At 31.8% G+C, this 16433-nt stretch overlaps 2 protein-coding genes across 8 annotated transcripts in view; both read right to left on the reverse strand.

Annotated features, from left to right (window-relative positions):
• Liprin-gamma (liprin protein kazrin) overlaps positions 1-12009 on the reverse strand; it is a 31138-nt gene extending 19129 nt beyond the window's left edge. For all 7 annotated transcript variants that reach the window (XM_013309773.1, XM_013309776.1, XM_013309771.1 and 4 more), the window contains exon 1: positions 11809-12009. The gene's annotated coding sequence lies outside the window, so the exon portion shown is untranslated. The remainder of the gene's footprint in view (positions 1-11808) is intronic.
• On the reverse strand, positions 948-2448 carry LOC106115579 (uncharacterized). The gene is made up of 2 exons (XM_013309007.1): positions 1755-2448; positions 948-1400 (listed from the first exon to the last, which is right to left on the reverse strand). Exons 1-2 carry the CDS (start codon positions 2424-2426, stop codon positions 948-950), a joined length of 1125 nt encoding a protein of 374 aa, XP_013164461.1. The 5' UTR covers positions 2427-2448.
• Positions 12010-16433: the final 4424 nt, after the last annotated feature.

The raw sequence follows: 16433 nt of genomic DNA on the forward strand, positions 1-16433 counted from the left end.
TTTTTTCTAGACAATTATTATCAGGAGTTAGGTGTATGATAAAGTTTTCTATACCGATATTAAAAATTATTTAATCCCTAGTTGTCACCCACGACTAAGCCTGCGAGTATTAAAAAAACTTAATATTAACTTAAAAATAGCCAATGAGTTTACATCTATGTTCTACATCTATGCCAAATTTTACTTATAATAGATTTATGAAAATGCTCTGGAGATACCTTCAAATAAACATCCATCCATCCAAACATTTGCATTTATAATTTTAGTAAGATAAGTATTATATGAATATAAAATAAAAAGGTTTTAGTGGCCATAAATGTACAAATCTTGTTTTTAATGTTATCTTTTTACATTTCTTCTGAATAAAATATTTTACGCTTTGCCAACAGACTCGAATTCAGATGTATTTCAAGTTCGTTAAGGAAAATAACGAAATATTCCATTCAATGAAACTGAAAATTAAATAAAAAAGCTTTCATAAAGTTTGCTTACTCTGTGCTTTATGAGTTCGGTTCTTTTCATGTCAACTGAACACAGGCTTTCATTCCGTACCTCATTACAGCCGGTGCAACCGCACCCTAACTTTGACGTTTTACCTTAACCCCTTTTATTAACAAAACAAAAGACTGCCCTACAAACTAAGGGTGAATCGTGTTCGTGTTGATTATATTAAACGCTTTTCTAAAACCCTTATGGTAGACTTAACATCGTTTAAAAAATTATGCTTTGAAAATCTTTGTGTCTTTTTTTCCGCGTCTGAATTCATTCTCAACCATAAATCGATCCCTCGATTGACTTTGTGAAAATTCTCGTTTGTATTTGAATTTCAGAATGGTTTCGATTGATGATTGTTGATACATAAGTTTACAAAACAATATAAATATAGTTATTAACGTTTACACTGAAATGTTATTAAAAAATTGAACGCTAAGATTATTATCAACTATTTATTGATTAAGTACATTATATAGAGAATAATTTCTTTGAAAGAAATGATCTACAACACTATTAACTCTGTCTATATACAAATTTCTATTCTTCGACTCGTATTCGTACAGAACATTGGGATGATTGTATTTCATGTCCACCATTTTAGCCGCTTCGTCGGGTTCCGCTGTTATTATTTTCATTGATATTAATGCTTCTATTAAACCATAAATTGAATATTCTTTTAAATGTTTATAAAATATATCTTTAGGATAAATTTCTTCTATATTCAAATCGCATTGCCTTAGAACTGCAGATAGAGTTCCGTAATAAATATTAATTAGTTGATCGTAATGTTGGTGAAGGAATTGTCTATCAGCTGACATGTAGAAGAAATAAGATAAGTCAGTAACTGGTGACGCGTAGCGAACTAACTGGAAGTCTACTAGTAATGAATCCACAGGTTTATTTTTCTGAAATAATACAATATTGGATTATAAATTAAATAGTAGAAGGGGGCAAACGAGCAACGAATCGCTTATTATTAAATAGTAAATAAATAGAAATTTAAATTTAAATTGTATATTACGAGAAATTAAGATGTACTTACAATTACGATGTTAAAAAGTATAATATGTTATAATTAATAATGTTTTTAAACAAATTACTGATGCTATATTTACTAAAATATTACAGCATGGCACTAGGCTAGCCGAGTTTGCTATGGCCTAGTCACATCTAAAAATAGAAGGAGACCCTCACTGGACTTATAGTGAGCTGATAATGATAATTACTAGATGATGTTTGTTATATTAAAAAAAACTTACATGATATTTAAATATAAAATTATTACTCCAACAATCTCCGTGACAAATTGTGCTGTAATTTTGAATGTGAGAAGTAGTTTTATTTAGTAATAGCAAAATATTCTGTTCTATTGCCATTAATTTTTCTTTCGCCGATAAATCCGATACAACAGCAACTGATGCCGTAAAATATGATTTTAACGAATTTGGTATTTTTTTAATGTCACCATACTGTACATCTTTGTTGCATATGTTTTGAATTTTTTCAACATTTTTTGGACACAATTTAGCCAAAACAAAAGAGAGTGCGTGTAATTTGGCAAGATTTTTTATAACAAGCGTCGCATGACTTAAATCAATTTTATAGAATCTATCCATGTAGCAAAAATCTTTTGTGTCTATCAATATTGTGATGCTCTCCTTATTGTATTCCGTTGACGTGAATATGCAATTGGAAAATTTCATTCTTAAGCCTTCTATTATATTGTGTTCTCTTTGAACATCCAATAAATTCGGTACCACATATTTGTAATATGCGATTTCTCTGAGATACGCTTCACGAAAACATGCTCGATCAACTGGATTCGGATGCCATTTTATAATAACACTTTTTGTTATTTTAAATTTATCTCTCGTTCCTCTTATTTTGACCTTTTGAGCGCCACCAACAAATCCGTCATTATCGTAGCCCATCTCAATAACGTATTTAATATTACTGAGGTTAAATATTTCGGCCACTTTGTTTATTATATCTATAAGGTCAGCGTGCGGCCGAGATATTTTTCTTGTACGCATTTCTACTATGAAACACGAGCAATCCACAACGATAGTAAGCACTACATTGATAAAATGGTCTGCAAACTGTCCCATATTATTCTTATCTTAACAATTGATTGTAAGATCAATACAGATATCAAATCTCTGTAGAGTATAGTTTAGTATAGGCTGATAAATTTTAAGATTGATAAATTTATGTTCATAAATACTTTACACCATGTGTATCAGCCAGTACGATGAAGTTCAGAAAGAGTCGTGATATTTAAGAATAAAAAAACCGCAACACTTCTTTATCTAAAGTGATTGTTGTGGACATTGATTTCGAATTGTTACGCTACATCAGGTGACTGCTAACTTGTTTGGGTTCTACTTCTGTACGAAGACATGTTGGTTTTAAAACATGGCTTATGGAGAAAGTAATATACATATGACCAATTTTTTGACAAAAAAAAAATAATATCGTAAATCGAACTCTTATGACCTGTAATTTATTTTATCAATAAATTGTTTTGTATTCTTGTTATCTGTATTTCTTAAAAGAGAAAGAGAGCAATGCATATCTGTTATCAATTTTATAAGAAGTATTTCGGCATTAACAAATCACGATTATTGTATATTTTACAAGCGAAAAATTAATGACAACTATCTGTAGTAAACTTGTTTTATCGGAAACATGACATGTGACGTCACTAGCGAATGGTGTTTTGAGCGTTATCGGGACGGAACAAGCGTCGTGCCGGCGAACACGAGATAAACGAGTCCCTGAGTACAATACCTTTTGTAATGTCACTCAATGACCGTCCTCCGCAGTACGACTGTCCGTGTGTGCGTCGTGCGGACAGTTTTATGCATTCAACGTCTCTTTGTCCGGAGTGGAATAGCTCTTGAAAGCAGATCTAATCTGAACAATATGCACGCTGTTGAAAGGTCATGAGACGGTTATGAATGCTAGATTATTTGCTATGAAGTAATATAAAAATTGTTTTCCGTTTTTAATATTATTGAATATTATTAGCTAACCCGACAAACGTTATTTTACCATATCATTTATTTAGGAAAACTCTACAATCGGGGTTGGTGCTAGAAGGGTAAAAATTTTGGTTGTATGTATTTTTAATACCACATTTAAAAAAAATTAAAAAATATATCACATAGGGGTATGAAAAACAGAAAGTAACCGGATCGCAGATCTACTTAAACATGCATATAAAATTTCATAAAAATAAGTATGGTAATGGAGGAGTATGATAACTAGTAGATTATTAATTTGAAACAGTTAATTAAGTGGCATATTAAATAAAAAAAACAATTAATTCAATATAACTTTAGTAGATTTTGAGACAGTAAATTATAAAAGTGGCTACCCATAGTTACAGCTAATTCCCTAAGGTAATTTTTTTAAATTGATCGCTACCCTTATTAAATAAACAGAGCGCATTAACCTTTGGTTACATTTATCTATTTCACAGTAAAACTTCAACACCTTTCTCAATTTTAAAAATGGAATTATTTTTTGATAAGTCTGCGCAAGGTAATGCAATTCCGAAATGGCGGAAAGCAGTCTAGACATTCGGGAAATCAGTTTTCCGCAACCGTGGGTGTGAGCGTCTACGCCGACCTATCAACACTTTAACACATTTAGAACGAATGAATATTTTTTCAAAAATTTCGGAAACTTCACTGTCGATAAAAGACGTAATCTTTTATGTTTCTTGTCTCCGAAAAAATCGATTTAAAAAGAAAAAAATCTACTATCTACTATATTACAATAACGAAATTATACTCCGACCTTTATCCACTTTTACTCTATATTCTGAATTCCACTTTTTGTATTCCCAGATGGAATTACTTAATCTTTATTTAATAGAAAACTAATATCGAGTTAATCTAAACTCAGTAAATGTAAAGCTCAGTCGGCAATATCGGATTTAATATCGTCTTAAATGGAGCACACAATTTGGTAGACGTATCAGCGAGGTCGATTCACGGCGTTATTACACAGAGTACGATCCGTATTATTCGTCTTAGCGATACAATACTGGCCGGTAATACTAAAAGAAACGTAATAAAAAAATAAATGAAACTTCTATTGAAAACATAAGACTTAATAACTTTCTTGACGTATAGTGGTCATAATACCCCTGTCTGGAAAGAGTATGAAAATCGATTCACAAAAATAGTGGTAACTAAATTTCTAAATTATTTGTAAGCAATACAATTTTAAGGACTGTATACTAGTTCTGTATAATTATACTTCTAATAAGAAGGTTTTTTGTAATTGCTTTCTTTTTGTAGTATATTTTATTTGCTAAAATACTCACACTATGCATAAACTTGAATATGAGATGCTATGCGCCTTAAATGCAATTTGAATTTCAAATGCAGTCATGTTTACCAATTCTGAAGTCCTTGATGCCAATGCATCAAGGACTTCAGAATTCGGGCTGAGAGGTCAATACCTCTCAGCCCGAAAATCTTTCGAGTAACATAGTTTGCATGCTAAGTACTTGAAAGGTTATTGACGACTTTCTTTTAAAGGAATTTAAAAAGTTAAGTAAAATTGATTTTGATAGTAATTATTAGGATCTTGCTAACTTTCAAAATAGGATGATTAAAGTGTTTTGCTTATTAAAGAATCTAACTTCCGGATAATTGTTTGACAAACGCATAGCATATTCTATAGAGACTAGATTAGACCACACCTTTGTATCGTCCATGTTAACGGAGTCGAGAACATTTCAAACGCAGAAGTAGTCATAGATAAAGACAATATCGAATTAATTGCAGGTGAGTTGGACTATTTTATTTTGTCTATTAAAAGTTAATTAATCTTCTTAAATGCAATTCTTAAATAAAATCATATTTTTCAATATACTTTACAATGTGTACAATGTTTACAAAGTATGTACAATATGTACAACTCGGTTAGTATGTCCAATTTGTAAAATCAAAATTTTGCTCGTATCTTTCTTAAGGCGCTTAAAGAATACTAACCTAACCTTACCTCAACACATCATAAACTTCCAGTGATCCATCAACGTTATGAAATCAATAGTTTGATAAAATTAATAAAAACGACCCAATTTAGGGTCTTAGGTTTGCAGTTGGCTTCCTTTGGGCTGTAGAGTCGTGTTAGGGGTGCATTAGGCCGCGTGGCAGGGGAGAATATCGATTGGCATCGCCCTCGCACCCCCGGGCACTACACAATATTACTCTGTGCACTCCCGAACCCACCCTTTCATTACAGTTGCAACATTTGCTTGTCGTCGAGAGATCATTGTTTTAGATATTCTCTGAGCTTCACATAGATATTTAAATGAAAATACTTAATTGTCTCTTCCGTAAACAATGTTTAATGAAAATGTTTAATGCATACCTTTAGCAAATAACTTGTCTCATGTCGTTATACTTCTATAATAAAATGCGTTAATATATTATTAAATTTTCTCTTTTATATTAATGAAATCTATACATACATACATACATACATACATACATACATACATACATACATACATACATACATACATACATACATACATACATACATACATACATACATACATACATATATATATATATATATATAAAAGAAAGTCGTGTTAGTTACACTATTTATAACTCAAGAACGGCTTTACCGATATGGCTCAAAACTGGTGAGCTTAGAGTCAGGAGACGGACATAGGATACTATTAATTCATTTTTTTTTAATTTATGCTTTTTATTTATAATTAAATTAAAATAAAACGTAATTAGCCTACGTGATCTTCCAGACAGTGTTATAAATGTATGCCAAATTATAAAATTTCAAGATCCGTTCAGTCGTTCTAGAAACACCTTCAAACAAACATCTATCCATATATCCATCCATCTAAACATTCGCATTTATAATATTAGTAAGAAAACACACAGAATAGTTTACATTCATCATGATAGTCAAAAGTCGGGATATCATTTTCTACATTTTAATAAACCGCTACGTTGTCTCTTATTTTTGTTTTTTTTTCAAACTTATAAAGCGGAATATGAATAGGAATGAAAGATAAATAAATTAGTTGTTCTGATTTGCTTATTCTTAAAGCGATGCGGGCAGTGAGGCCGAGAGCAAGCTATTGAGCCGTGACTTTCAATTGGAGATAAGTGTTTTGTTCCGCAATAAATTATCTACAATAATATATCCGACTCTATGACCTAAACGACATCTAAAAACATTTGCACATATTTGAGTACTTATTATCTATTTTAAGAGGCGTTTTTATAACAATTAACAAGATAACATAGTTTAAAAAATATGGTTTAAGAACACATAGGCTACTGTTTTTCCAGACTATGTTCTAAATCTGTGTCAAATTTTATCAAGGTCCGTGGAGCTGTTCCGGTGACATCTTGTAAGAAACATCCATCCATCCATCCATCCACTTAATCTTTCGCATTTATAATATTATATGTCAACTTTCAAGGGCAATAAATACTTATTTGTAACTTAATATGAAAGTTCAGTCACTTGTCCAAAGACTGAAATAGTGAAATATCACGTCTTTTCCACAAAAATTGGATAAATCTGATAAAGATATTTAAGTATTTATCAAAAGAAAAACTCGACGTTAAATTTGTTTTACTTTGAAATTGATGAAAAAGTAATTCTTAAAACTCCCAATGGAATCTTAAGATATTCTTTGATCCGAATCTTTTGAAGTTGTTTTGTATGACGTAATCTGAAATCACTTAAATATCATATCAAGCAGAAACGAATGTTGTAAATCAAAAAGAACGCTAGCAAAGGCAATGGACCACTTCCTCTAATTATCGAACCAAATCAAGCGAATTCATGCATGTTCCATACAAAATTAACTTCGTATTGAATTTGCCAATATAATTACTTCTAGATATATTATGCATATGTTAATGTGATTTAAGCATCGTTTCCACAAAATAAAAATCCGGTTTCGCCGAGGAAAAAGACACTTCCCTAGATAAATAATTGTATTTATGTAAAATTTTAATTAAAAATAAAACTGATTTTACAATTATCAGATGTTTATCGTAAAAAATGCTGCTAGCTTGTTGAATTCATTTTACGTTTATCCGTAGGCTTGAGTGAACTAAATAAAACTCTGACACAAAAAAATGTTTCGCAAAATTTAAATATCCACAAGTTTCATATTACCAGCTGCGCATCTGTGAAGCAGATAAAAGTTGGTCTTTTTTTACGAGAACAGAGCGAGCGAGAGTCGACGCAATGTTTTATAGAACCTTTTCCACGTCGATAAGTAAATGTTACCCTTGTCCCTGCAAATTATGATTCCATGAGAATGGTTGCCATAGACTATTGAATGTTTAGAGAGTAACAAGTAAATTTTTTAAATTATTAGCAGTAATTAGAATAAATTCCATCTTGATACTTTCACGCGTTTTTGAGAGAAAGAGTCTTGTTAGACGGACGGACGGACAACTATGTGATCCTATAAGGGTTCCGTTTTTTTACTATGTGGTACGGAACCTTAAAAATTATAAATGTAACTTAATTGAGATGTCCGTAATATGAGATACGGCTTATAAAATACACATAAGATGCATAAAAATCATTATTTAATATATTCACACCACCTTTTATTACTGTACGTAAATTAAAAACTTATTCGACAAAAACAAACTGAAATCTCATTAACAATATTTATCAAGAAAATATAAGCCTCACAACTCATGGTTGTACGATTAACGCGTGTCTATTTATTTGAACTTTTATAAAAGTAATAGTTAATCTATTATCTAAATTGGAAGTGATGCTATATTTACTAAATAATTACAAAGGTGCGCGACATTCCTGTACATTTGTCAGTCTGTTTGCATGACCTCCCCCCTCAAGGGGCGTCCGGAAATATCGATTGTACCTGTTGTAAGCCTGAAGTGTTGGTTTGAGTGCTTCGAGGGTGTACGAAAGCTACGCAAAACCTACCCCCGCCCCCGCCACCCGCCCACGCCCTTTACAGCGTCAATAAAATTGATTAAGTATTTAACAGGCACAATGATTAACGGTTGAAGGTATCTTTTAGTAATAAAAACGCAATTTATTTTGTTAAAATATTTAAAAATTTATTGAAAAAACTTACAAACAAAAATACATGAAATAAGATTGTAAAGACTTACAATCTTCCCTATCTTTATAGGTTAGTTAAAGTCATGGCTGTATATCAAAAGAGCCTGTTCGTTTGCGTGTTTTTGGCAAAAAACTTCTAAAATATGAAGTATGATGAGTCATATTTCGTCTTGCTTTTCGTCCAGTGGATTTTTCTCATTTTTATTTTTCAATTATTATGAAACATAATAATATAAAATAAAGTATTCAACAATTTTTTTTTCTTTTATAGAATGAAACCTCAACCAAATATATTTTCATTAATGGCATCATAAATAAAATGTAAGTAATATACATAAATATTTTACTAGAAAAACATGGACAATGAGAAAGTCCATTATTTTTTATCCTTGAATGTCTAGACAAACAAAAAAATAAAGGTTTTATTATTCTAGGCTGTTGTAATGAATAAAAAATACTTAATGTTGATTAAGATAACCACGTTATAGATTTCAGTTTGATATGATAGCAAGTCTGACAATAGTTAAAAACAAAACTCATAATTGAGATCAAATGAATCTTAGAATTGACTTGCGCATGAACGAACGAAAGTTGTACAAAATCGAAACAGGAATAAAGAAAAGTGTAATGGTACTACTCTGTGCTCTGCTCAATTATTCCATAAAAAAGTATGTCTCATTAGCAAAAGGAACAAGACTCTTCGTTAAAGATACATTCGAATGTTTTATTGGGGCTGATGAATTAGAAAAATCGTTACACATTTATTAGTTGAGTATTAATGAATTAAGGTACTGTTTTTTATTTGTCTCTATATTATGGATATGTTTGTATAAAAATAATTATAGCAGTTAATTACTTCACTCAAGTTATACCAATAATTATACTAAACTTATAACAATATTTTTTAAACAAGTACTGCAAGCGTGAAGTCCTTAAAATATTAATATGAATTACGTACTCGGAAACGTACATTTAACGGTGTAGTCTCGTGAAATTAAAAAAGCCTTAGGATGTACACAGCAGTACATATTTCAACTTCACTATTTCTACACGAGGGCAGCACAACAAACGACAGTAACGTAGATCTGTATAAGATTAAATTTTTTTTTGGATAGTCTCCACTGATGTACGATTTCGCTGAGACAGAATAGATCGACCATAGACAAAGTTATCGATGTTATTCGATTATTACCGATATTGTTTTTAATCATCCTAATTATTAATGGTTAAAATGTGCCAAAACAATGTAATAAATCCATGACAAGCACGTGACGTGACATGACTAACACTGGAGATGACATGACAAGCACTTGACTTTTGAAGTTATTGAGTGATCGAATGTAACTGTGTCTACACTAGTCCTATTGTAGCAGTAGAAGTGTCAACTATTCAGTCTTGGTGTAAAACTATAATACTTTAAGTAAAAATATTGTCAGTTGTAACTTTATACTCGGGGGCAGTAGAGCGAGGTTAGGGAGCGTTGGCTGACTCCTCGCATTCAACCGCACCGTTGGGGCAAACCCTTTGTTGTTGTTTATAATTTGTACGTCAACGTTATTCACCATGTGCCATTTTAGAAATGAAATATATGCACATAATTTAAAAGATAATGCTTGGAAATATTCAAATGCATTAACATCTTATTCAAGGTGATAATTTACATTTCAAAGCTTGTGTTTTTTTGTTATATTCTCATGGCAATTTTAATTTCTATGATACTTTTTTTGTAATCCATTGTACACATGGGAAATATTGGTCCGCTGGTTTTAAGATGGCATAATTTTTTTTTTAATTATTTAGTCATTCAGGAAACATTCCGCTAGCGAAAGAAGTATCACTTGAAATCTTATCCCAAATTCCAAGCGAAATTTTTACTTACTCTTCTATTACTGTATGTAATTCTAGATCTTAAATAGCGGATCAAAAATGATTATGAGATTAAAATTATTTACGAATTCCATTGAAATGAGAAATTATATGTGCAAACAATTATACGTTAATTAAGCTGTAATTGTAAAGGCGTATCGACACGAGCACGACCTTCAGTAATAATGTATGCAAAGAAGAAAGCTGTACAGAGTAATTAATAAATAGACATGTTCCTATCATTAATTTACTCTAAAAGTTTTCAAAGCAAATCTAATAGATTACATAATATTGTCAGTCACATAAATGTGTAAATATAATTTTTTATTACCATTGAATTCATATCTATACTAATCCATACTTCCCGATTTGCTCCGACTATACAATCCATTTAGTAAAGCGGCTACAATATCAAAACAAAACCAGATCGTTTTCAACTTGTGGTTCTTTAGTTCCTTAACCTTTGTGAAACAACCATACTCACTTGTATAAAGAAAATAGAGTTAAGAAAAACATAGATGTGGCATTGTAACAATTTAGTGAAATTAAAGGTATTAAATTAAAGCGTAAATGAAAATGTTTCGAGACACATAAAATAATGCTTTAAAATATGTTTCAAATCGTTTGTTTTTTGTTTTGCCAAATGTATTTGCCATGTATATCGCAATATTGTTTAATCATTTCATCAGAAATTATTACGTAAATTGTCAAATTTCGACCAATTAAAAGTTTATTTCAAAATGGACAGGAATATTTACAAGAACATGATCGTTGATATTCACTTTGAGTGCTATAAAGTAAAATAAAACAATATTCGTTTGTCTTACAGTATTCTCTCTTATTTAAGCGATCAGTAGCTAATATACTCGAAAAATAAGTAACCGCTAAGGGAGACTGATATTATAAGTTATTTGTATCATAAAAGTATAGCTAAAATGCAAAATTAGCTCAATGGACGCATCATTGCCGTAATAATTTAAGGTAAAACTCGAGCGGGCATCATTTTATATTCATGACCCTCGAACGCAAGGTGCCACCTTTCCTTATAAATTATTTGGTACCTACTTCGAATACTCCCTTTATTACCTTTATAAATACCTATAAAACTATTAATAATTAAAAAATAATTATAATAAATATATTGATTAAAATAAAATGAGAATCCATTACTCAAACTTCCCATTTCGATTTGTTAGTTGCTTAAAAAGTACACACCAAAATTATAATTGCAAAAAAATTAAAAAAACAGTTTGATCGATATCTTTGTCCTTGACATTAGCTACTCGTATTCAAGCTCTTAACAGCTATTCATATCTCGTTATTCAATTCACCCACCTTTATACACTCCAACAATGTTAATCACCAATTACATTTGAGTTACGGCAGCACTAACATATGTTCTCACAATGTATCCGGGTAATTCATTATCCTCGCACGTTCACTGCTAAATTATTTGATCACGGACTTATTACGGCAAGGAGTGCGTAGTTGGCAAGCAGCTACGTAACGTAGCGTCTCGTAGCGTACGACGTAGCAACGCGCGCGGCTGACTCGACTGGAAGCTCGCTGTCGACGCGGACACGGATCACATCGCACAGTACAACTAAACAGTTCACATTAATCAATTTCATTATTTTATTATGTACAACTTATTTTAATTTTGTCGATATTTAAAAAAAATGTGTTTTTAATTTTATCATTTAATATTAGTAAAATACATAAAAATTGTACAATTGGGCCTCTCAGGTTGAGGATATTACCGATTAATTTAATCACACTAACAACTAAGTTCATCACACATTTGTATTACTCGGTGTGCAATTAAATTTCGATGCATTAGTATCAATTTTGTCTTTTTCTTTTCGAGATTTTGTATTGTAAATACCAAAATTCCTTGATGATGTGTTTACGAAAATAAAAAAATCAATGATATAATTACATTCTTGTAACCTCTGTTTCTTTGCTTTATACTGTGCATAAAGGAGCTGTACGTTGCGCATGCGCGCGTGACGTCAGCCCCACGCCCCGCGCCGCTTGCCCCGAGCGCCCACGCGTTACACGCTAGCCGTCTCCGCTAGCGCCCAATATTCCACATAAATCACCGGGGATGGAATTTATTAAAGAACCCCATGTAAATCACCATCGATGACGTCTAAAATTATTTTAGTATATCTTTACATACAAAAATTGTAACAACTACATACGATTACTACAGATTAATATGTAATTAGGACTAAATAATCAAAATTTTTATTTTACAAAACATACGTTAAAACACATAGGCTCATTTCCTATATAACATAATTATTACATATGTCTATTTTAGTACAGATGTACATTCGTACCAACAATATTAATCTTATCTTTATAATTGATTCTACACTATGGTCGATATTTCAATTTGCGAACACAAAAAACCATATTGTAAAATTTCTTACCATAGTATAGGTCTCCAATTTCGTTTTGCATTAAGAATTAGCGAGGGGCAAATTGAATAAAAATGCGTCGTCTATACCATCGCTTACTTGAAAGAGGCAGAACATTGTATAGCAACGTGTAATACATATAAATATTCCTTTAGTTTCCAATAAAAGCGTACATTCATGCGCTAAATTTTACGCATAATATTCTATTAAAGAGCTCTGTTTTAAAAAGCCAATATATTGTGTAAAAGTGTCCCACCGTACCTAAGCGGTATTCTATGATGCTACACAAAAGAAAGGGACGGTGCGCGAAGTTTTCTCCGAGAGCCCTTTCTTTGGGGTTGTCACTGGGCCCTCGATCTACTGCCCTGCGAAAGGGGGCATTATAATGCGACTTAAGTCATAAACATTCAGCGTAATACATTTTATTTATTGCATAATAACGTTTTATAAAGATGATTTATAATCATTAGCATAACGTTAAATGTGTGAATTATAAATGGAACATTATTTTTTATATTTAAATGAAATTATAAAGAAACAAAGAAAGAAATGAGCTATGCCTATCGTTATGGTTATCGCTAAGTTTATTTTTTAAATTGAAGTTTTAAATTAAATCGATTTTAGTGTAAGTATATAACTTAGGTTGTAAATAGAGATATGTTTTTATTTAATTTTGATACTTTCCGCTTTCGCTTATTACTTAGAGCTCAGAACTATTACCAAAAATGCAACAGTGATCGTGCGATACTGTCCCTCGCAGGTCAACCCCAGTGAAAACAGCTTCGTCACCGATCGCAATATGTATATGCTCATAGATTTTTACAATATCAATGTACAAATCTCCATATCTTACTTCTTACTAATATTATAAATACGAATGTTTGTCGGACGGATGTTTGTTTGAATGTGTCTCCGGAACGACTGAACGATTATTGACGAAATTTGGCACACATAGAGCATAGTCTGGAAGAACATATAGGCTACTAATTATGTTTTTTTTTAATTCTGCGCGGATGTAGTCGCGGGCTACCGCTAGTGGATGAATAAAAATAAAATGTCAACAAATGAAAACTGTACGTTTATAGACGTTTAAATAACTAGCTGATTTATTTATAGATTTTAAAAATATTGAACAAGAATATAAGATCACTGGCATAATAGCACTGTACATACATATATCTTTCTAACCGCAAAATATTTACAACTAAGATTAAATTTAGTTTTGAAATGTTTAAGTAACGAGAAAACGTAATAATCGTGTAACTTCTAATGAAACAAAATTACTTTGTAACAACATTAAAACTGTAAATGTTGGTAGCCTTTAATTAAAACCTATCAATGGGTTCCCAGGATACCGTCTACAAATTTACAGCAGAACGGTTTTGTAATTAAATAAAGTAACAACAGGAGTACCAGGCCAAGCTTAACAATGCTTACCCGCTAACTTAATAAACTCTGAGTGTTATTTGCTACAAAACAAACTTAAAACTAAGTTGAACAAAAAATGTAAGAAGCTTGTATTTACTTAATTAAGTAAGACATTTTTTATTTAATTGTATTTCTATAATAAAACTATAAAGATATTAATCTCATTAAAATAAACAGTTCATTAAATTAAATATTACGTATAGTTTAATTCATTACAACAAAATTTAGGTCGACACATTGCAATTTACGTGTTACAAAATGTGCATATGTTCATGACGTCACCCGTGACATTTGCATACTAAAATTTAATTTCACGCTTGTTTGAGATGCGACTACATAATATTTGGAATTAATACAAACAACAAATTGGATCAGATAACATTAAAATTACAATCAACAATGTGTTGGAATGAATAACATATTTAAATGTCAATAATATTGAAGTAACAAAAGCTCGTTGTTTATGTTTTTGATTCTTGATTATCGTTATTCATATCAGCCAGTAACAGTCCACTGTTCGATATAGTCCAAACCTAACACCATTCATAGTCCGCAGTGCTCGCTTCACGCACTTCTTCGCTCACAAGGTCATCCGTCCCCTTACGAGGAACCCATGTTTTTTGTATCTTAGATCTAAGAGCCTTATCTTTATAGTATCTTTGGAAAGCCAATATTACCGGTGCTAGACTCCAGATAACAAGCTGTTGCAGGAATCGGACGTCTCTTCCCGTGCAATACCACGACCACACAGAAGACAGCCGTGAAGTAATACCGCATTTCAACTGATGAGTGTGCGTGTTGAGTTGGAGTAATTTACTTTAAAAGGAGTACAAAGTGATTGCTTCACGCATTAATATAATATCCCATAATATGTATTTCTTGTTTTCCCTGATGATTAAATTCTTCTTCACCAAAAATTTGTAATAAGTAGTTGTTTGTGTTGAAAGTCGTTAATTTACGATAACATAAATTGTTGAACGCCGAGGTCTAAGTCAAACATAACGCGGTATGAACCAAAACTATTCTCATTTCAGTACGCCACGTCACTGCTATGTGGTTTGGCCCGGCTTTGTTATATTAGGATTTAGCGAAACAGTTAGTTTTAGGAAAGCTTTGAAGATTACTCCACTTTCACATATATGTATGTTTCTAATTACAAAAGCTTATTACTATCGAGATGTTATTTAAACTGTAGACATTGTTCGTCGACAATATTCGTAACTTGTTTAAATATTTTATAGATATTTTTTATACCTTCCATGCGTTGCAGTGTCGAAGAGGGTGTTTCTCGTTGGGCTGATTGATCGGTAGTGCGATCGGTCCAACGGGAAACACCCGTCGCAGTTAAAGTAACTTCAAAGTTGTAATTATTTAGTTCAAGACATCATCATCATCATCATCAGCTCACTTTACATCCCCACCAAGGGGCTCGGAGCCTACCCTACGTTAGGGGTGATTAAGCCATAGTCAACTACGCTGACCCAATGCGGGCTTGTTGACTTCACAAATCTTTGAATTTCTTCACAGATATGTGCAGGTTCCATCACGATGTTTTCCTTCACAGTTTAGTTCAAGTAATGGAGTCAAATAATTTTTTACTGCAAGCTATGATATGCTATTTTTTTTATATATTTTAGGGCACAAATCATTTCTTGAATCCTCAAAATATCCTACAAACATTGGATCAAAACGTTTGCTCGTTGTTATAATACGTATTTAAATCATGAAAGTTAAAAAAAAAAAACAAAAAGGAAATTTATAACAAAGTATCCCATTTTCCCCTGTTTAAACTCATTTATTGTAAAACATATTTGTTGGCGCCGTTTCCGCTACTCCACAACAGATGGCGCTGTATTTTTATTAAATAACGATATTGATGTGTTTTTCTTGCCATACATATACTCCTTGCATGTCACGATTTCTTCGGTGTCTTTTTCGGTGGTTTTCTTTGTGTTCTGTAGTGAGGTCGCTTGTGTTTTGTAGTGTTCGGTCGTTTTCGTTTGGTTGGTTGTTGGATTGAGTCGTCCAAATCCCGGACACAGTTTCGTAGGAGTGTGAACAAATGGTCCTTCGATTGCCGAATTCTCGGACTAAGTGTATCTAGTC

This window comes from Papilio xuthus, unplaced genomic scaffold (genome assembly GCF_000836235.2).
Source record: "Papilio xuthus unplaced genomic scaffold, Pxut_1.1 DF827777.1, whole genome shotgun sequence".
Lineage (NCBI taxonomy): Eukaryota > Metazoa > Arthropoda > Insecta > Lepidoptera > Papilionidae > Papilio > Papilio xuthus.

Coding starts and splice junctions, on each gene's coding strand:
- LOC106115579 (XM_013309007.1), bottom strand. CDS start 2,426: ATGGGCTACGATAATGACGGATTTGTTGGTGGCGCTCAAAAGGTCAAA. Junction 1,401..1,754: donor ATTTTATATTTAAATATCAT/GTAAGTTTTTTT, acceptor GTATTATTTCAG/AAAAATAAACCTGTGGATTC.